A 22160-nucleotide genomic window follows, 5' to 3' on the forward strand; every position below is an offset into this window, starting at 1 on the left:
TCAGGGGTGGGAAACCCTACAGGCATGACGCAAGAGAGAATTAAGAATCGGAGAAAAAAATCATGAATGTCTCCGTGATGCAATTCCTGCCTTTTAACTGTATAGAAATCACTTGCTCTCCTGCATGAAAAGACAATAATTTCTCATTGTCAAAGTATTTATCACTGAGCATGCAGCAACTTTGATGTGCATAACAATAAACTGTGAACTCTCACCAGCACAACTTGAATCACAGAGGTTATGTTCCATCTCAAAGCAATCGCCTGCTACATGGAAACACAAGTCAAAAACTCAATCAAAATAAAAAATCTCAAAATTGTAAATGAATCATACTGAAAAAAACTTTTTTAAAGAAAAACCTGTTGAACTTTTCATTCATACTGAACATTAAGTCATTTAAAAATTCCACTTAGTTAAGTCAATTCTGCTTTGAATGGAAAATGAAATGAAATGAATTAGTAACTCACAACAAAAGCCACAGAAAACTTACCATGCAGAAGGAGAAAAATTAGCATAAAATGTGGACCATTAAGCAATAACAAGGACATGGCCATAGCAGCCCCGAGTTACTGCAGCTCCGGCCGCCTTCAAGCCTCCACATGTAAGTGAGATGAAAACCAAGCACTGTTCACAGCCAGTGAATGACCATGCTTGTGCGTGGACTTCCACAGTGACCCATACCGCTCACAGCATCCAATCAGGAAATACCTTCCAAGCTGGAGCTACAAACATACACTGGGCCAATCACTTGACACAACACTGGGCCCCACAAAAAAGGAGCTTTTCTAATACCCCCCTACGACTGGGACGGGGGTCCGAGTCCAGAAGAAAAGACATAAGCCACATATGGATAGGAAATTCAGTTTATTGCTGAAACTCACAGTTTGAAAGCTGATAGATTGTGTTATAATAAAACAGTGCAGCAAGATATCCAGTCTTTAGCTGAGACATTATATATATCAGAAAGGTTTCTGTAGGGATGGGTATTATGCAAAATGCTATTCAAAATACATTTGCACACACACACTTCTGCACCTCTAACTTACTGATGACTTCTGACTAATCAATAAGCCACACAACCAATTTTGGCTCTAATCTAATAAAAGTTGATTCACAAACTTCTCTGAGAACAAAGAAAACAGTTGAGGGAAGTAAACATAAGAGAAGAGAGACATCTAGTGTCTGTCTCACTGGGCTATAGGCTATACATTTGAAAAAGTCTTTGGCGCTGTGATGGCCATTCACAAAACATTTTGAAAGAAAATGTGCAATGCTCTCAACTCTGCCACATTCAGGCTCCTGCCTCCGCCAACTGCCACAACTGAATTACCCAACATCCCTTCTTCCCCCATCATTACCCGAGCTGGCCACCGACTTTCCACGATGCATCCGCCGCCGTGGTCCACGCCCGTGCTGCACGTCAGTCCGCGACGTCAGTCACTGCGTGTTGCTCTGATGATGCATTCAAGGCACATGAGACAAATGGTAGAAACGAGCTTTCTATATAAAAATACCGTTCACTTCACCTCCCAGGTCATAAATACTATGGGATTCCTTGAACTCAATTTTAAATTCCTTATATATGTTGTGTTTTTTTAAACATACTGATAGGACACAACTACTTGCTGGACTTTTCGTTTGTGGTTGACATTGCAATTTGTGTGCTGCTGTAAAACATTAACTTGAATGTATCATGCCATAAAAAAAAAAAGCTGAGGGTAATTATTATGACCAACCAAAGTCAACGAAAAACTTCAATCGTAACATTTTGACGACTTCAAACAAATTTGAACATATAAAACATGTCCAAATCGTCGCTTTTAACCATGACGTCGGTTATTCTGACAGGGCCTGAACGCACCATGAGTCCGGGCCGGGGGGGCGTAGGTTTGACCGGCTTCTCAGAGTCTCAGACACAATGAACCGGTGAGAGGCACGCATGTCGGGCTGGAGGCATTGGCACGGTTTTGGCAAATTGTTATTCTTATTTGTGCCTTTTATTTGATATAACTCGGGATTTCCAAGCAATCGACACGCTTTATGGCGGTAACACGGTTTAGCTGGAAACGGTTGGTTCGTTGAGTTTGATAAAAAAAAAAAAAAAAACGAGGTCGAGATCCAACTAGCCCCTCCTGGCGACTTACACAAGGCGGATTTACCGTTTTCTTTTTTCAAACTAAGGCCAGCACCCTCCGTCTACAGCGAGGCAGAAAACAATGTCGATGTCTGCCTATTCTGATTATTTCGCTGCCGAGTGTCTGGTGTCGATATCCAGCGGCCCCGTCCTGCACAGACCCACCCCGGTCGCCCCCGCCAGCCAGCCGACCCCGGTGGGCCTGCTCCCCGGGGAGCCCGACGGGTCGAGCGAGGACAGGGAAGTGCGGGAGACGCTGAGGCTGGAGGGGGCCAACATGATGGCGGTGGCCGGGATCCTCACCGACCTCCACGGCAAGTTCCGCCCCATGTCGGCCTACTCGGAGAGCAGCAACTCCTCGTGCGGGGAAAGCGGCTACACCACGTTGTCTGACTCAACTACCCCTACCATGACCCCCTCCGCCACCCCGGTCCCCGGACAGCAGCAGCAGTGGGGGGGAGGAGGAGGGGCCCCGCGGTCCCCAGTGAAGCGACATCAGTGCACTTTCGACGGATGCGACAGAGTTTATGGGAAATCGTCCCACCTGAAGGCGCACATCAGGACCCACACAGGCAAGCCCAGAGTTTGTTGGCTGCGGCGGTGATATTGCAGTCTAGTTAAGAAGCATGTTGTGTGCAGATATAATCCTTTGTTCGTGTATTTGTTTCCCAGAACATCAAGTTGGCCCCTAACTAACTTACCAGATCAGATATACCAATATGTGTGAAGTGTTGTGCTCGTTTCACATTTTGGGGTTACCAGCAGCTGGGTGGGTGGGTGCATTTTCCTATTTACCCGCGAGTTAGTACAATAACTCTGCCAAACAAAGGGGAAAAACTCCCCTACAGAGGGCTCCCGACAAAGAAGTAAACTAACAAAAGAACTGGGCTCAGTGGGCTGGACGTAAAAACCGGTGACGAAGGTCTTCCTCTAGACTGGATTTGCATATGAAATGAACGTAAGACGAAACCGTAAACGGAACGGAACGTAGAGAGGTTCATTATCGGACATGCAGCCTATCCCGGTCGCGGCTAATGCTTATAGCGCCTGTTATTGTTTTGGCCTTTTCTCGGCATCACTTCCCTTTTCTACTATCTATTGACAAGATAGGGACACGAGCTGTTGCATTTCCCACAGGCACAAGGCTCAGAGGCCGGGTAGAGTTGACTTTATGCTCCGAAATGTGTGTTGTAGCAAAGAAAAAGTCCTATGCATTGGGGTCAGATGGGACGCGTCCGGTAATGGATGTCTCGCAGCTAGCATTTTCGTTACATTTTGGTTGTGTTTGCGCAGGTTTCATCGCTGGATATTTTGTTGCACCTCACGTCGCATAGTCCCTTCATGTCATTTCACCTCTCAGCCACGTACAGCCGCTGTGTAAGAGTAAAGGTTTCGTTGAAAATGGTAAAATCTCATAGTTAGTCATATCAGAACTGTACAACGTTAACTGAGCTGAAATGCTCGCGGTTTCATCAAAATGAGGGGGAGTGGGTGTGTTCAGGGTCACTGAGCAGGCGCTAACGGATTAAGGACAGGAAACTGTGCGTAAAGAAACTCTTGTGGGAACGCCCACAAACGGCTGAGCAGTGAGGACTCCTGCGAAAAACGTGGTCTGGCTTTGTGATCTTCAATGTGGCTCTGAGCATCCAACTCGTTTTTCCTGGCTTGACTCCAGTTACCATGCACGAGATTAAGGCTAGTAGTAGCTTAATAAGAACAGTATCTAAATCCTATATATGGCCCGCTTTGTCACATATTTAACTATGAAGAGTGTAAAAAGTTGTCCAGGTCAGTCCTCCAAAAGTAGTGTCATGCAGTCAAGAGTAGAGTGGGCTTGTCATTATCTTAGCTTTCATAATGATGAGGTTCATTAAAGTAATAATTGAAGTTTGCTCTATAAATGCATAGAAAGAATAACTGATGTGGTACTAGGCCAAGGCTATCTAGGCCATTCACTCACAATTGGATGCTAACATATTTTCCTCATCAAGCAAATCAGTTGCATGCTTCCATGTCACTTTATTAGCTTTAAAGTAATGGTGTAAACCCAGTCGCCACATAATGATGTTAATGTACATTTTTGATGTAGTGACAACTTTATTCTGCCTCCACAGGCGAGAGGCCTTTCCCCTGCACCTGGCCCGACTGTGAGAAGAAGTTTGCCCGGTCTGATGAGCTCGCTCGCCACACCCGCACCCACACAGGGGAGAAACGCTTCCTCTGCCCACTGTGCGATAAGCGCTTCATGCGCAGCGACCACCTGATCAAGCACGCCCGCCGTCATCCCGACTTCCAGCCCTCCATGTTGGGCCGCAACAAGGGCACAACCTCCTCCTCTGCCCCGGGACAGGGCAGTGCCTCCAGCCAGTAGAGTCGGGAGGGGCGGGGCTTCCTGGTTCATGGGGTCTGCAGCAGCAGCTCAGACGGTCACAGGGAGTGGGTTCAAGTTAACCAGCTACAATCAGATCCACTGGCTAGGACTTAACATTGCTGTGTTGTGTTCACGTACGTGCACATACATACATACACATCCACACAAGCGAATACACAAAGACCTGGATGTGAGGGGGAAGTAGCCTCGCCTCCATCCGCACAGATGAATCAAGTGACCACTATCCGCTAACTCAGTACAACCTCATTCTCTCAAACTACAACTGAAAACACTCACAAATTGCAGGGATTCTCACTTTTTCTGTAAACTGCACATTCATCATCAGCCAAATCCTTTTTTTTTCTTGTGGTTATTTTGTAGAGGTGTTTTTGTGCTCCTTCAGTGCCCTTTACTTCTCTTGATTAGCACAATTTTGTGATGTTAGATAGCGAGGCAGAGAATGATTAGAAGCTTTTTAGCTTTTTTAGCTTTGCTGATTCCATATCCTAAGTTTTAGCTGTGGCACATTCCTTTTTTCTTTTTTTTTTCCTTTAACTGAATTAGTAACATCAATCATTGAGTCTGTCGTCAATATTTTTCTTGTAGAACTCATTGATTAAAATGCAGATCAAACTTTAATGTTACTGAAAAGTGGATCAAACTTCAGTATAGAAGAGCAGTTTGCACGCCATACTTAAGTCTAGATCAGCTATCATCCATGAAACGCTGACACATAATACACAGTAGTATTATGTCTAATACTGATGCAAATGTATATAAGCTTTAAGCTTTTAATGTAGAAAAAACTTAATGCTACTAGCAGCAGAAGTATTCATGTGATGAATTGTAGTCCTTATATTAGGGGTAACAGTATACGCTTGATAGGATGGCATTGCCTGTGAGTGTTGGTGTGTATGTGTTTCTTTATTTACATTTTTGTTAGAGACAGAACTGGGCAAAGTGTGTATGCGATGGTATCAAAATATTTGGGAGAAAAAGGTGACCATGAGGTGAGCTTGATTTTAGCCTGCCGTGCATGAGGGCGCCTTCAAAGTAAAAGCGCTCACATGCTCGCTGTCCACATTCCTTTACACCTTTGAGTTTCAGCACCAGATGAATGAGAATCTTACGTGTGACGTTCATGATCCACGTGAAGTGAGAAACAGTATTTCAACTGCACTGCGGTCAAGTTACCCTCAGTGTGGTGACTTAATTCTGTCAGAACTGCACCAACTTTTTGTATGGAAATCAATTTAAGGTTTTAAAAGTTGTTGAAATACTTTGTTTGATTCTCACAGTGGCAAGTTGAACATGGTCTGCTCTCATTTAGAAAAGCAAATCCCATGTACTATGCCGAACAAAAAATCACATTATGGGAATTTGCTTGGAGTCTACATGTGAGCAAATCAGTACCATGTTGAAATATTTTATGACATCTTGCCATACAGATTCCATAATCCTATGTATTTTGGAAATTGACACTCAAAAAATGAAAACACATGCAAGCTAAATTGAATCAAGCAAACCTCAACCAATTTAGACATCTAAAACCCATTTAAGTGCATACAATGTCCAGGTCTGTTTATAGAGAGGTTGAATTTTTTACTGTTTCCACACTGTTTGTCCAGCTAATGGACACATGATTCCTTTATCTCAGTGAACAACACTTCAGGAAACTCAGAAAGCCTTAAACTATGTCATAACTACTTTGCACCATGTTTACAGTTGATCATTTTACAGGTATATGCCCCTTTTGTGGGCTCATTACAGATACTCATATGCAATATGGCACTTTTTTCTTACAGGTGTTGTTTTAAAATCTATTTGGCTAACTGGTGTGATGGCTTGCACTGTTACTATGCTTCTACAAGCGAGCACTGTGGAACTTTGATAATGTGCTATCATTAACCAGTGGTTGTAAAACTGCCTTTGTCCAAGTGCTTTAGGAAGCGTGATAAAAGATCTGGGTAGGTATTTTTATTTGGATTGGGTTTTGTTTGGGGTTTTTTTGTCAGTTTGCTCAGTTTTTCGTCATTCAGGCCATCTCTTGTCATGCTAGTTGATCATGTGTAACTAGTTTTTTTTATTATTCAGACAGAGCTTCACTTCATTTGGTGCTCAGATCTGTTCAAGTTGTTTCCTCCACAGTAAGAATGAAGGGCATGACTGTCACTGTCTTCCTCTTTTGTATGTCAAACCACCAGATCGGCTCATTTTCATATATCAGTTCACTGCATTGTTGATCACTGTTCATTTAATGGGAAATGTCCTCACTGATTGACCGCAGTGCTTTGGAATTTGTACACATTTCGTCTTCAAAGGTTCGACCCGTTGCCGGTTCTCGGCTGCTGCTGGCAGCGGCCTTGAACGCGCGGACTGTACAGCTTCAAAGGAACACACAGTATACTTGTTTTCAAATGAAAATGTTTCCTTCCACCTCGCTCCGCAGATGGAAGTGTTTCCTCACACGCGGACTCTTTCCGGGTCGCTTATCAAAGCTATAGTATCACACATAAACCCTTACCTCAGTGATTTTGTGGTGTCCATAGAAAATCCATCCAGCCCTTCTTTGAGAATTTTTTTTTTTTTCCAGCTGTACCAACACTGTTAGTCCAGCATTTTCTGATGTATGCTGCTCTACACTGAGTTTGACTGTACTTAACTGTAGATGGTCTGTTATATACCCACGCTCCTTTCTGTCTCTTTATTTGGGCCTATATGCTGCATCACTAGTACCTGTGTAGCAGCACAATTCCCTTTCTATCCCACAACGAGCTCCTGTTGTCAGTACAGAGGTCAGTAAAGTCTTGGTTAGAGTAAATTCACCTACTGGATGAATCCTGTAGTAACAGCCTCTAAAAAAACCTAAACCAAGTGAAATGTTCTGGTCCATGTCTTTGACAATGACTCACTGTTGACTGGGACAGAGACTGAGGAGTGATATTCACATATAACACAAAGATACCTGTAGGCTGTCACTTCACTCCAGACGTAGATTGAAAGAGCTCAGTCCAAAAATATCTGTTCATATCACTAAATGTGGCTTGAATGACAAACGAGCATGAACCAATTTGACTTCCATTTTGCTGCGCTGCCTCGTTCTGGAGAAACAACGCCACCGTTTCTCTCCTCACCACACTAATTCAGATATGCACATTGTACAGAAACAAATGTTTTTAAATTGATGCCTAATTTTTACATTAATAATAATGTAATTTTTTAAATCCTCTTATCAAAGCTTTAGTTAAGGTCAATAGGAGGAACTGTGGAACTGAATTAATACTTGCTGCAACATGCTGTTTTGATATTTATATTCTCAGGTGTATTAAATTTTGGGCGTTGGAATTTCAATATTTCCTGTGCAACACCGAAGTACAAGCATGTCTCATTTCTTTTGTTATGCTGATTAATTTATTACAACGTACCATTTGTGTGGTTTAATTATTTGTTTCATAACTCATCATTTTGTGATATGGAACACTACTAATATTAAATGGTTCCATTGTTTGCTTGATATGAAAATACCAGTGCTTTTTAAAAAATAAAAATCCTTAAGTTGATGTTGCTTTGTTCATCTTTTAAGTGGGACATTTATTTTTTCCTTTTGCAGTTATGTTGCACTATTAAGCAGAGTATAGAGCATAAAAAATGTGTCAGCCTCAATGAAATGCCTCCAGCAGAAAGATTTATTTAAAGAGCAAATAACTTGAGATATTATGTCATAAATGCATTTTCCACCATGACACCAGCTGGAAATTGGGCTGTTGAAACACAAAAGTGAGGCTTTGAGCAACCTAAGATGGTAGTATGTGAACTTTGGCCCTGATCTTTACTCGGTCTGGACTGGACTTGGACTCTATGCGGTGGTCCTGGTGTGTGGTATGACATCAGCACTCATCAGAGTTCATCTCTGTTGCCGCTGGCCGAGAGCGGCCGCACCTCGCCCCGGGCAGGACGAGGAGTCACGGGTCGGGCCTCCGCTTCCCCGCTGTCCTGCTTGCGGCGGTGTTTGGCGCCGCCTCTGTCCCAGTCTGTGGCCACAGCCTCGTCGTCCCAGATGGTGGAGGTCTCTGTGTCGCTGAAGTAGCCGGGCTCGCCGGTGTAGTGGGTCGGGAAGAGCAGCAGCGGCTCCACTGAAAACGCTCTCAGATCCCTCCGCTCAAAATAGTGCATGTACTCGTCTCTGAAGGGACAGAGAGTGTGACATGTCAGAAAACAGAGAACAAACAACGCAATAATGCAATTCGTTGCTGCTAAGGAAGTGGAAATGAGGTATGTTTGCCAAAAATGCCCGCTTTCTGTCCGTTTGACAGTAAATAAGAGCTAGCAGGGACTCACTTTGGGTGCTTATTGAACATGATGGGTAGGAACTCATCAACAGGCAGCATCTTGCTCAGGGGCTCGGCCTCCAGGAGCCTCCTGGCCCCCTGCAGGGACAAGACGTAACCCAAGGTCCAGTAGGAGTAGTCTGGGTGCACCAGGTTCCTGACTCCCTTCACCCAGCGCTCCGGCTCCTTCACCTGCAGTCGCTTACGGCCAACGTAACTGTGTGAGGGAGTGGCAGAATGAGAGAGAGAGGGAGATACAGACATCGATGAGTAGAGACAAAGAGGTGTGGCGTGTTTTTAGTGAGTAAAAAGGTACTATTGAAGGAGAAGGTGAATAGGTAAGGGACTGAATCAGTGAGGAAGAAGAAGAAAGCTCCAAACAGGACCCACATGAGATCCCAGTGGAGCTCCGTTCTCTTCACATCGTCCATGATGGCCACCAGCCTGCTGCGAAACCTGGGCTCAAACCTCACATCGTCCTCCAGCACCAGCACCTGTTGCAGTTCCTGCTTCACCACCTAGGGGGCGACACACACTACAGGCTGCCTCACCGTGTCCATCTAAACCTCTCCATACTGCTGCACAGGCATCACCTTCACTGCACTGCACCTTGAATCAGCATTGCATTCAAAAGGTGAATTCAGTTCAGATATCTTCTGTTAAAAACTGAACCTGTTTCCAGATGTTGTAGTGACTGAGAAAGCAGCCGATCTCCCCTCTGGTCAGCACGCGGTCTGAATGCGGGTCTTTGTACCCAGGCAACATATCTATACCCATTGCCTGCAGCTGGGAAGAGTTCAAGGCTCTGTGAACAACACAAGTAAATATTGTACTTATAATCAGAGCCAGCATTCAAACTGGCTCCAGGTGTTTCATGACAGGTGAAGCTTACTAAAGAGTATGAAAATGTACAAAGATGTTTTTTGAATTGCCCAGATCTTCTCTCCTGTGTCTCCCTCTCAGTGTTCCTACTGTCAATAAAGCAAAAATGCTAAACACACGTTGCTTTTGTTAAATTCCACCATTAAAGGTGCTAGGATAGAATGTAATGGTAAAATTTGCTATTCTAATTGTGTATTTCCTAATATAGGCTATTAATAACTCCTATTATCCTATTTCAGGTATTTCATCATGTAAAAAGGGCTTAATGAGAACTGTTATGTCATACTTGCCATCCACCGCCTCAGTCAGAGTGATGTTGAAGCCCAGGACAGCCAGGCTGCTCAACATCCTGTCCCGCCGGTCCGGACGGCGCTTCAGATTGATCAGAAAGATCTAGAAGTGCAGGAGAATAAAATGTTTTTCAGCTGTCCAACTGCTCAAATCCAATTCACCTAAACCGCATTTCTTAACTTGGACTGGAAAACATTTATTCAGCCCTGCAAATGTATCTGTACCTCGTCAAATCCCATCTTTCCTGCTTCTTTGGCCGTGTGGTGCACATACTGTGAAAGCTCCATGGTGTAGTCAACTGGAAAGGAATGTCACACGTTCACACTGAATCATTTCAGATGAAATATGGTAAATTCAATCTTTACATTTCATAGCACCGTCTTGGTAAGCATTCTTTGGTTCTGAGGGAATTCCTTAGTGCCCTTCAACGTCTAGCCGGTGTGGGAAATTTCAAAAAGAGGGGGAGCGAGAGAGAAGAGAGGCAGTGGGTTTTAACAGCGGAGTGAGAGATCTGACGGGACCGTGAGAGTGAAAAGGACCAAATGTCCTCACATAGACAAGCCGAGGAGACAGAGTGAGCAAAGAGAATATAGGCATGAGGATATACACAGATTGAAATAGAAGGAGAGCGAAAAGGAAGAAGAAAGGAGCAAACCAAAAGATGAGAGAGGAAGATAGAGAGCCATGCAATTCATGCAGTTGTTAGTAAGTAAGTGCTTACTCAGCGCCTCTGTCAAGGTGTGGGTAAAACTCTCCTCTTCTTCCTCCAGGGTCTGATGCTGTTTGAGCGGCAGTGGCAAATATCCATAATGCTCCCTGTTGCACACGTACATCTGTACCTCTGCAGTGTGCATTTAAGTACATAAATCCTTTCAGTATTTTCACATGCCTAATACTTGAAGACGTCTCTATAGACCATTGACATGAATCTGATTCTCATGTGCTTAATCGCTTTAAATAAAAACACAAGTTGTCAATGTGTGTGGTCTGACCTGCCTGCTGTGCAGAGAAAGCGAAGGCCATGATGTCGTCCAGGTGGTGGGGGTAGTCGGGGTGTGGAGGGTAGAAGGCCAGCACCTGGCTGGCGGCCCGCCTCAGGTCCAGCAGGAAGGTGGAGTGCACCATGGGAACAGGGAAGCAGCCCTGACGCTTCCACTTGCGGATGGGGATATACTCTGGAGTGCGTCTGTAGTAGCCCTATATGGGTGTTAAAAGACCCAGGAGTATTTATAAGACTCACAAATTAATCCAGTTGATGGTATTTTTAGTAATGCTTCATAGTTTTTTGTTTCTGTGATTAGCTTTGAGCATCGTGCATAGACAATGTGTTCTGTATCTGCTCTATTTCTTTTTCTAGTCTGTAGGAGTTTGTACCTGAGCGGTCATGCCACACCAGAAGTTGGAGTAGAGAACTCTTGATTCCAACATGGGCGCCACAAGGGTGAGATTCTCTGCCATCATGTCTGTGAGCACCCACCGGTTTGTCAGCAGGTTGTCACAGTCCACAAACTGAGGGACACAGAAGACACATCAACACCGGAGCGTTTTCTCCAAAGTGATGATCACTTCTCCCTGATCACTCACTTTGAAGCAGAGAGACCTTCATCACAGCAGATGACAGAGTGACACTAGTGTCTGGTGACATATAGTGATACAGCAGATACTGTGATAGTGGATGATGAAGCAATAAGCAGGTAGTTAATGCCTTTATCGGCGGATCATTATAGTGTCTCACCAGTATGTAGTCGGCCCACAGTCCTCTGGCAGCTCTGAGTGCCGCCTGCTTTAACTTCATCACCTGGGTGAACCGAGACTTGGGCCAGTGCTTTGGACCTTGCTCATCTGCATAGGAGCTGAAGGAGAGAGAGAGAGAGAGAGAGAGAGAGAGAGAGAGAGAGAGAGAGAAAAGCTATCAGTCTTAATTCAGTGAACACTAATTAAATTGAGTCTAATGAAGAGGATATTTTAAGAGGATAGGAGCATGTCAGGTTTTCTCCCACGCCATAAAACTTGTGGTTAGACAATACCAGGATAGAGGATATTTTCCGATAAAGGTTTGAAGTCAACAATGAGGGGTTTGCAGTGGCAGTTCACCTTGGTTGCTGCGTGGGTCTCGACTCCACAGAGTGGTACAGGTGCTGGACGCCTCTAAGCCACTCCTGCAGCACAGCTGTGGTGTTGTCCACACTGTGGTCAGACGCCGCCCTGAGGTCAGAGGTCAAGGAGCATTACTGAACAATACTTCACCACTGTCTTTTCCCTTCAGCATGCATTGACTCTCCACATTATCCCCCTTCTATCTGTTCTTTCTTTCTTTCTTTCTCTCTCCTTCTCTACATCTCTCTCTCTCTCTCTCTCTCTCTCTCTCTCTCTCTCTCTCTCTCTCTCTCTCTCTTTCATCTCCAAAACCCATGTTTACTTTCTCACTTGAATGAGAAGGGGTTGAATTCAGGCCATCATCCATCCTGTTTGCTAATGAGTGGTGATGCAGAATGACAAGAATGACATTTTTAACCAGTGCTGTCAAAGTGGCTACTAGTGTTTGTCTTGTTGCCATTTTAATTGTTACATCTTAGTTATTAACAAGTTTGCTTATGTCGGCGACATTTATTTAATTTTTTTCCTCAATAACTTTCTGAGTCAATATAAAATCTGTTTACATTGCTATAAATTAATGGAAATTTTAGAACATCAGTGCATTTTATGAAACTTTGTTTTCCTACTTATAGGCTACCGGGACTAATCAAGACTGGATGTTAGTGATACACAAATTAATTTTTGGAATTAAATCATCACTCAATATCCCTATTAACAGATTAATAGATGTAATCTTACCAGATGGAAATGCGGTCCTTTGGATAGTCCAGTCTGTCAATGCATCCCAAGAAGTACGGGAGGCTGTGCTGTGCATTGCGCGCGAGGATGGTGATCAATACTTTGGGCTTCAGCAGAGAGGATTCCCGGTGGGTTGATGGCTGGGGATCAATGGGCAATTCCTCTGTGCAGGTGTGCAAGAGTCTCCCGGCTGAAATCACAAGAAACAATGCGAATCCCACAAATCCAAAAGGCATTATTTCCAATGTGGTACCTTTGTCTCCCTTCAGCCTCGCGCCGGTGCAACTGAGAGAGGGAGAAAGAGAGAGAGAGAGAGAGAGAGAGAGAGAGAGAGAGAGAGACTGAAGGCATGTGGCATCTAGTCTTCAGTGATGTGGGCAGGTGAGGTCAGCGTCCAACTGGTACAACCCAAAAATGTATATGCAAATTGGCAAATTAACATTAGCCTAATTCATCAAGCTAATGAAATCTCATATATACATTAATCATGCATTAATCCATTCAATGATTAATTTCAATTCATTTGATTTCTGTAGTTCTTATTTCTCCACTAAGGAGATGTTGACATTTGCTCTCTCACTTTTAATTACTTTTAAACATAACCATCTAATGGATATATCAGACCATGGACTGAAATAAGTGGGCATGATTGAATCAATTTCTGTACGGCTTCCCAGCATGGAAGTATTGATTTCTAACAACGGTATGAGAAACATTTTCCACCCGGACGACTTACATTGTAGCACATCGGCAAACCAATGAAGCGCGACTGCGCTACTGAAAACACACACATGCCCGCAACAGCAGGACGTCCTGACGTTGGACTTGCATTACTTAACCAGTAGTTACAGCAGTTTAGTTGTGAAAATGTGGGAAGCGTCAGACAGAGCAGAGAAACCTTCAGCTCCCAAGTGGATCTTACAGCACCCGGTGGTGAGTGCTAAACCCGTCCAGTGACCTGGATGATGATGCAGTCTGACTGCTAATGCTAAACGGTGCAGTAACGAGTGTTCTCCTCGCCTCTCCTCATGTTAGCATCAGCACATGATGAGTCTGGATGTGCAGGACAGCGGCCAGGTGCATGCAGCTTTCCTGGTGTACATGGACCTCGCTGAGGGTGAGTTTGACCGCTCGGGACCCAATCTGAGTAAAGTTGTAGTGTCATGCAGAGACCCAGGCTCATTAAAACATCCTAACAGGGCTGCAGTCAAGACTTAGTCCAGTCCGAGTCAAGACCAAGACCAGAGCAAATTAAGTCATATTGAAGAACAAAATAGGCACAAAAAAAACTACATGTGAAGGCTTTCATTCCAAAATTAGATATCCACCATATGAAAAAAAGTGACACCTACTTTTTCCAAAGTAACTGACAGAACAAAATCAAAACAAATGATGATACTTTTTAAAGGACAGCAGATAACTGAAGTCCTTCACTGACAAAATTGACAAAACACTTACAGACTGGATTGCTGTATATTTTAAAGATACTGAATGATGAACATCTTCCAAATGGATATATAGCATTTTGGAATACAACTGTTCATGTCTTTCCAAATGTCAAAATAATGCTCCAGGAGGTTTTTTTTTCTTTACAGATCAACAAAGATGATCTGTACTTTACCCTTTTGACTAATCAATGCACAACAGTTTGAAGATCATTACATGCTATACACAGGTGCAATCTTATAAGTTGTTTGTAGTGCTGGGGGGGAAATAAATGAAGGTGGAGGAGGAGGAGAAAAAACATATCTTTGATGTTTTTTAGATAGGCGAGAAGAAGTCAAGTTAATATCCAATAGCAGCTGAGATCTAGACAAGTCCAAGTCAGAAAAGTGGACTTGAAACCGAACTCAAGTACTAAGAACCCACCAGGTCATAAACTCCACATACACCGCCATAGACAAAGTAAGCCTACCACTTCACCCCCATACACACTCACACCGCTTCTCTGTGCATTGCAGTGCGTCAGTGGAAGGAGGTGTCCAGCATCAAGAGTGCTGAGCTGCAGGTGGTGCTGCTGGAGGGGAGGGAGAAGGAGGGCGCCCCCCTCCAGACGGTTCTCCCCCTGCCTGTCCACCGCTCCCTGAGCCACCGAAGGTGACAACACACTGGATCAAATTTACTGTTATCGTTTACCATAAAATATCTGTTCCTCTTCGTCATCATCATCCTCCTCCCCTCCTCTCCCACCTGTAGTATACGAAGTGTGTTGGACAGAGGCTCTCCTGTGTTGCTGTGCGCCGTGGCGTCCGATTCCACCCTGGTCTACCAGAGGATGACTGATGGGTTAGTGACACCCGACCCTCCCGCGGGCCCCATCCAGGATCAGGGACGGCGGCAGCACCGCAAGAGACGGCAGCAACACTGACTGAGCGGCAGCTGGCCCACGGGAGAAAACCACGAACCATAGAAGAGCCATGTGGGACGGGCTGCCAGCCGCTGTGCCTGAGGGACTGGTGTCTGGAAAGAAGACAAGACTACTGACAAAATGGTGAACTGGTGAAAATGGACCTGTCCATTAGTGTCATTGTAGGTTCTGTATGTGGCTCTCAGGGTGATACAGGGAGACAAAGTGAATAAGAAACCACTGGCTACCACAAACCACTGAAGTCGTGTTAATAATAGAAACTGTGGCAGAAGCTGGAGCCTAACCCACGCTGCAGTAAGCCAGTATGTTGTGGTGCGGCAGCCTGGAGTGATTTTTTTGTATTATATCATACTAATTCTGTTTGCAGGGATGCCACTGCGCTCTGACCACCTGGTGCATTATCCTTTTGGATACATCAGCTTAAACCCCTTTATCCTGCTGGCATAAATGAAGATTGTAATTTGATCCCTTTTCTATAAACATAAGTGACACTATATCTTCCAGAGTGTTGTCTGTTCCTGCCATTCAAAGAAAGTTCAAAAAAGTTTAAGTTACTTTGTAAGGAATAAAGAAAATTGTTCAAAGTTGCATTATACCAAATTAGTAAGTGTGGCTTTGATAACAGATGTAGCTTTGGAGGCTGTACTGATCCCTTGATTATATTTACATGTTTGAAGGTTTTCGCCAACTATTGGTTTGAACTGATTTATGAACGGTGAGAAACCTAAAGGCCCACAGTGATAGCCATAGTTGTTTTGGAATATGCTTTGTGAATAATGCTAATTTTAAATATTGTTATTTCAGTATGTCTAACTGGATGGTGGATGTACTTGAAATTGTTTGAAATTACAATGCACAGTATTGACTGACAGTGAAATTCTATGTGATTCCATTCTATGTGATGTGTTTCCATGTGATTACAACACCACAATGATTAGTAATTAGGTTCACCTGGCAATCTACCGGTCCCCTATAAATAAGGAACGTATTCCTTCATTTGTACATACTGATGAAGGCAGGATGACCGAAAACGTTCTGTGACAGATGAACAATTAAATCAAGTGAATGATATATTTCTGAGTGTGACCCTCTCTTCACAGAATGGTTGTATTATATCATACAACATGTGCTGATGAATGTCCTTTGTTGAATGCAGCTGCACGGTATTTATTTAAAACTAAAACTAATAAAACGAATATGTTGTTGGTAAAATGATTCATCTGGCAGGTGTCATGCTGGCTGCTCCCATTAAAACAACACAAACAGTCTCAGCTGTTGGGATAACTTCCTGAAAACACTTTTTTTATTTTTCTAGAAAAACAAAAATCGAACATAAAAACCAAACGAACACAATGACATAACACTTGTGAGAGCAACACAGAATCAGACTACTACGCAACTCTGCAGCGTCCTCCCTGTAGGTTTAACACGGCTAATGGAGCAGATACTGAAACAGGAAAGATCCGTGACCCTGTTGTGTGAGTGCGTGTGTGTTTTAATCTTAATGGTGCGACAGTGTCTAATGAGAAGGAGGACGTGACTACATGAGACGGTGACTAGAACACTTCAACCCTGAGCCTTATTCAACATAAATACCCTACATCATAACGTAAACAGACATGGACAGACAAACACACCGCACTTTATGGCCAACAGACTGTAGAAAAGAAGTTAATACTGTCCAAAATGTGTCTTGGAATGCAGGAAGTTTCCAACCCTTTGACTTATCACGGGGTGCTTTCAAGGATGAAATATTCAGAATGATGCAGATAGAGGCATTATGTTCTCTATTCAGTGTCGACAAGAGCATTGCTAGTTCTACTGTCACCCATTTACATCTGCAACAGTCTGAGTGTTTCACAACACCTACGGGGAAGTCTCGGCGGCAGCGGCGGCCGTGTACATCGACCTTTCAGGAGTTCTCCAATCAGAGGAGAAACGATAAGTGTTTCCTTAAGATCCCAGGACCTCTGTCATCCTACCTCCTCATAACGGCTTCATTTCATTATGAGAGCAGTTCTGTCCAGACAGAGGATCCATTGTACTTGCTCGGCTCGTGGTCGGAGGTAAACGTAAATGCGGTGCGCTCGCTTTGGAGAACCAAGAGAAATCATAGACACTGAAACAGCTTTGATTTTGACAGCGCTCTTCCTCGGGGGGGCGGGAGCGGGGAGGGGGGTGATCTGATGAGGAGGTGCTGGGCAGAAAGGGTCGTAAGTAGAAGGGCAAGAAGGTGCTTAATTCAAGTCGGTCGTCCAGTCTTCTCAAGCGTGTACACGGGACAGTCAGAGCAAGATAGAGTCCCCCCCCCCCCCCGGACATGGTTTCACATGGTACGGTCCGTCCATAACACGGGAATAACAGTTCCTCTCATACTGGGACTGAATGGAGACACGGCCACAGTGCTATGTCATATCCTCCTCCTCTGAGCAATAGTCCTGCCCCTGCACACAAGAGATAGAGAAAAATATGCTTTATTTTCAGCAACAAAACTTCAGTCAGAGTAGATGCAATAGTTAAAAGGAAAAATCCACTGTAAAACACTTAAACACATTGCTTTTTTAGGCCCATTGTGTTGCTCAGTGGTATATTTTTCTTACTCCTGTGGATAACTGGACAAACACACATAAAGTGATGTCACGTCCAGATATTTTCAGATATTTGATGACTGAAAATGTTCCAACTATCTAAAACATCAACGGTAAACATCAGGTTTTGGTGTCAAAGAGCAAGGGCTTCTCTCTAGACTCAGTATTTTGCACTGACTTTCAACAGTCATATAAGGAGAAACACACTGTAGAAGAGGAAGAGATGCCCATTTCTCCACCGGCAGTAGCCTCAATAGACCATGATGCAACACAGCCACGAGACAAGTGTTTTGACGTGTTTTGATTTTTTTCTTGACTGGAAAAATACATATAACCCACAGCTGAATGCTACAAGTTGTTCTATGGAGGTTGTTGAAAGGCATTCTGGGAAATGTAGGTAGTCACTAACTGAACTAGAAGTAGACGAGGCACGTTGAGGGAAAGCGGGTACAACAAAAAAGTAAGTCACAACACTTCATCACAAAATAACTCCTGGGATGCATTGAGCATCACGGACTCCGAGGATGGATTTTTCCTTTAAGTATGATAGATAAAAGTCAGTGAACCAGCTGAGGTTGTGAAGCAAGTAACAAGTTCTGTGATATCTTTTTGCCATCTGCAGTGGAATTAGTCTCCTATTCTGTGAGATACATGATGCTGCAACAACGGGATGTCACTTCTTACCTTTTCAATCTTCTCATCCAACATCCTGAAGAATTCCTGCTGGCTCTCTGAGGAGTGGATACTACTGCAAGGGAAACGGTACAGACTGTTACAGACCTGCGGTATAAAAGCCGGGCATGTCACAGTTCACAATCACTGTCATGATGCTGTGATGGCCCAGCCTGGGACACGACAAACAGTTTGGATGAACAAGGTTCCACTGTGTACAGACTAGACCTACACACCAGTATGAGAATAACAGAGGACATAAAAAATAATGTGTTGATGACACTGTAATAGCAAAATGTCATCGACAGTTACAGTAATAGTCAGTGACACTTACAGTATCTTTCCGTTTCCATTTGGTCCCGTGTCATCTGCCTGTTGACTACTGCCAAGTAGGGCGCATTTCTCCTGTAAGACACACCCATGCATACACACACACACACACACACACACATACACAAAACAACTGACTAATTAAATAATTGTCTATGTCCCATTGTACAGCAGAACAGAAAAATAGCACACAGACAGACAGACAGACAGACAGACAGACAGATAGATAGATAGATAGATAGATAGATAGATAGATAGATAGATAGATAGATAGATAGATAGATAGATAGATAGATAGATAGATAGATAGATAGATAGCAGAATGAAATAAAATCACGCACTGTACTGTCCTGGTTGTCCCCTCCTCCCTCTTCTCCACTGATGTACTTGACTTTCTCCACTCCTTTCATCTTGTACTCCTCTGTCAGAGAGAGAGACAGAGTGGGAGACAGAGAGGGAGAGAGGAGCGCATCTCCTCCTATTAATACATGACATCAGAGCGCAGCGGGAGGCGAGCAGAGGACTGTCCTCTCACCGCCACTCTGATCAGCACAATCCAGGTCAACAGTTCTCACAGTTCAGTACTTGGCAAAGTAATTATATGCTTGAATTCTCACGCTTCGAACTAAATCCTCTTTCAACAATGGCTGGCAAGCAGCAAAACACATGAGCTGTCAGACCGATTCCCCTCCTCTCTCCCTCTCCCTCTTTCTCACACATGCACAGTCTCCCTCTCTCTCTCCCTTTTACATGGAAGAGAAGGTATGATGCACAGGAATGATGGTCTGATACCCAGACACAGCCATGCACATGGTTATCGCTAACTTAGGGGATCACCGAATCTGATTATGAATGCAACTAAATAGCCGAACAGTCAAATGAAGTTACCTGATTCCATTGTGTGAAAAATCAATTTTACACTCACAATGTATTGGCTAAATATGAGGTGTGATTATTACAGCAGCATTACCAACTATGAAAATATTGCAGTGATGAGGTTGTCATTTAGTGCAGGTGTTTATACAAAAGCTATTTAGTAGATTTCTTCATCCACAGGACAACTAGATGAAATGAAATATCTAGTAAGACTGAAGTAGGGTTTGACTGATATGGGTTTTTTTGAACGTTGCCAATAGCCGGTATTTTGTGTCATTATTAATTACCATGTTCATGCCAGAAAATTACAAGTATTTGGATTTCCCCCCATAATTTTATTCTTGGCAGGGTGAAAAGCTGAAACAGCTGAAACAGCATTTAGACCATCATGTGACATTAGAACTCACTGAAACCCAGACTGATGAAATACTTCTAGGTTGGTCAGCAGCTCCTTAAGTCAGGATGACCCACCACACATTCAATGGTAGAGGGAATTTTGCGTTACATGGAAAAAATCAATAAAATGTGAATATCTTTGCAGGTTTTACAGACTGTTTTCATGTGGCTGTGATCAGGGAATGAACCTCCATCATATCAGCAGTGGATGACACTGACCGATTTTAAATAAAAGGCCAATATTGGCAAACCGATAGATTGGTCTAACCCTAAATCCTTGCAAATAAGGTGAAGGTGAAGAGGACTGACCGGAGAGCAGGTCCCCATTGCTGTAGGCTTTACTCCGGCCCTCCTCACCGCTGGGCACGGCCGACACCTGCTTGGCCGAGGTGCAGCCCATCTCCTCCTCAGCCGCTCTCCTCCTCACCCCCGAGCATTACAGGCCGACCTAGGGAGGGGGAGCGGACACGGGGAGGGGGAGGGGGGATTCATGGGAAATACAGGCAGGAGAGCGGGTTTTATTTAGATCAGGAGTTCCCAAACTTTTTCTAGTCAAGGACCCCCAGATCTTGGTTGTCTGTCCCTATACTGGAAGTGGAGACATAACAGTGGAGAGAGTGAAAGCTGATCATAACAGTCATCCTTATATATTCTGTCTGCTAAGTTCTACTACTAGGACTCCTCATGTTGCTGGGAACCCCCTGGAACCTCCTGGGGATCCCTATAGACTCCGGCTTGGGAACCACTGATTTACATTATCAATTAGTCATGAAACGCCCCGCCCTTGAATTAAAACACACAGGCTAACGCGATCTATTCTTAGAAAGACAATAAAATAGCCGGTTTAGCCTGGTTATGAATCACGCACGCTGCACGCCATGCGCCGGCCCGGGACGCACCAATCACAGCGGCCGACGGTGCCAGCTGCACCGCAACAATAGGCCTTTCAGGCTCTTAGCGATGCCACCGTGCCAAGGCGCCGGGTCATTTTGTCGGTGAATGGGGGGTTTCTGTGGCGCTCAGGGGATTAAAATGTGGCCGCGCACAAGCACTCTCCCCCCTCCATCGGATCGGCCTGTGCGGCCCGCAACATTTAGGCTAATATTAATGTTCTGCCATCCAGGCTTGAACACAGACGGAGTGTTTTGCATTTCCCAGGTACGCTCTCTGAAACACTGTGATGTCGAGAGGCTGATCTCACTAAAGTGCACAGCTGAGTCCAGCTGCAGAGTCAGCTGCTGCTGTCACGTCTCAGTATCGACAGGCTACATCCTTTTAAATGTCTACATTTCCCTGGATAAAAAGCCCTGGCTAAAGGCTACAGCCCATAAACTACTCCACATCACTGGGCTAGTTCAGACGACTGTGGGCTATCACATCATTAGAAACAAGAGAGGCGGCGAGGAAAATAACGTTACATGCGCCTCGGTGCGGCAAATGTCAATCATCGTCTCATTTCACAACATCAAAGGTGGGGAAATAATTATCAAGATGCCTTATACAAACAGCAACAAAAGAAAATGCGAAAAGAGCAGCCATTCCACGGCCAGCAGGAGACACCATATCAGATAGACGGGAGAAAAACAAACAATAGATTACAAAACAAATGCTATAGCAATAGAGCACAAATACCGTTCTGTACAGGATCTGTCCATGGTTCCTCTCCGTGGTTTCTAGTTCAAAGTGGCTTTAGTCGAGACTGTAGGCGGAGGACCCGCATCGGGAGACCGCATCTGCATCTCTCAGTTCTCAACACAGGCATTAGCAATCGAGATGCAGTCAGTCCGTCTGCCCGCTGTCTGGCCCGTCTGCTGAATTTCACAACCTAGTATTGTGTTAAAGTGATAAAATCATGTTTCACTGAAATTCTTAGCACAAACAATGGAAAAATATGACGAGCATTAGCCTAAAATTATTGGAAACAACACAATTCTGAAAAATCACTTTGTCATTTTAAGTGCAAAAACTGAACATACATGCCTCTCTCATTTAGGAAAACAATTAAAGCATCGTACCTCTTTATGCAGTGCTGTTTGGTAGATGATAGATTGACTACAAAGCTAGTTGCTACTCGGACCTAATTCCCCGA

General features: G+C 44.1%; 4 protein-coding genes across 5 annotated transcripts; 2 read left to right on the forward strand and 2 right to left on the reverse strand.

Annotated features, from left to right (window-relative positions):
• Positions 1-1926: 1926 nt before the first annotated feature.
• On the forward strand, positions 1927-7037 carry LOC139918606 (Krueppel-like factor 13). Its single transcript, XM_071908032.2, has 2 exons — positions 1927-2706; positions 4249-7037. The coding sequence occupies exons 1-2, from the start codon at positions 2217-2219 to the stop codon at positions 4503-4505; spliced, it is 747 nt and encodes a 248-aa protein (XP_071764133.1). The 5' UTR covers positions 1927-2216; the 3' UTR covers positions 4506-7037.
• Positions 7038-8402: 1365 nt separating this feature from the next.
• Positions 8403-13672, reverse strand: colgalt2a (collagen beta(1-O)galactosyltransferase 2a). The gene is made up of 13 exons (XM_071908035.2): positions 13660-13672; positions 12842-13031; positions 12101-12211; positions 11742-11859; positions 11381-11515; positions 10999-11203; positions 10716-10847; positions 10231-10295; positions 10002-10108; positions 9506-9638; positions 9224-9351; positions 8844-9050; positions 8403-8688 (listed from the first exon to the last, which is right to left on the reverse strand). The coding sequence occupies exons 1-13, from the start codon at positions 13670-13672 to the stop codon at positions 8403-8405; spliced, it is 1830 nt and encodes a 609-aa protein (XP_071764136.2).
• tsen15 (TSEN15 tRNA splicing endonuclease subunit) lies at positions 13649-15590 on the forward strand. Its single transcript, XM_071908041.2, has 4 exons — positions 13649-13774; positions 13877-13958; positions 14803-14938; positions 15038-15590. Exons 1-4 carry the CDS (start codon positions 13709-13711, stop codon positions 15207-15209), a joined length of 456 nt encoding a protein of 151 aa, XP_071764142.1. The 5' UTR covers positions 13649-13708; the 3' UTR covers positions 15210-15590.
• A 730-nt stretch (positions 15591-16320) lies between these two features.
• Positions 16321-22136, reverse strand: LOC139918605 (uncharacterized protein C1orf21 homolog). 2 transcript variants are annotated; one of them, XM_078287799.1, is made up of 7 exons: positions 22087-22136; positions 21704-21896; positions 20381-20519; positions 19141-19220; positions 18804-18874; positions 18482-18542; positions 16321-17653 (listed from the first exon to the last, which is right to left on the reverse strand). In XM_078287799.1, the coding sequence occupies exons 3-7, from the start codon at positions 20469-20471 to the stop codon at positions 17615-17617; spliced, it is 342 nt and encodes a 113-aa protein (XP_078143925.1). In that variant the 5' UTR covers positions 20472-20519; positions 21704-21896; positions 22087-22136; the 3' UTR covers positions 16321-17614. The 2 variants fall into 2 exon arrangements, with proteins under 2 accessions (XP_078143925.1, XP_078143924.1); XM_078287798.1 differs by having other exon boundaries at positions 18482-18545.
• Between the last annotated feature and the right edge of the window lie 24 nt (positions 22137-22160).

This window comes from Centroberyx gerrardi, chromosome 13 (assembly GCF_048128805.1).
Source record: "Centroberyx gerrardi isolate f3 chromosome 13, fCenGer3.hap1.cur.20231027, whole genome shotgun sequence".
In the NCBI taxonomy this organism is placed as follows: domain Eukaryota; kingdom Metazoa; phylum Chordata; class Actinopteri; order Beryciformes; family Berycidae; genus Centroberyx; species Centroberyx gerrardi.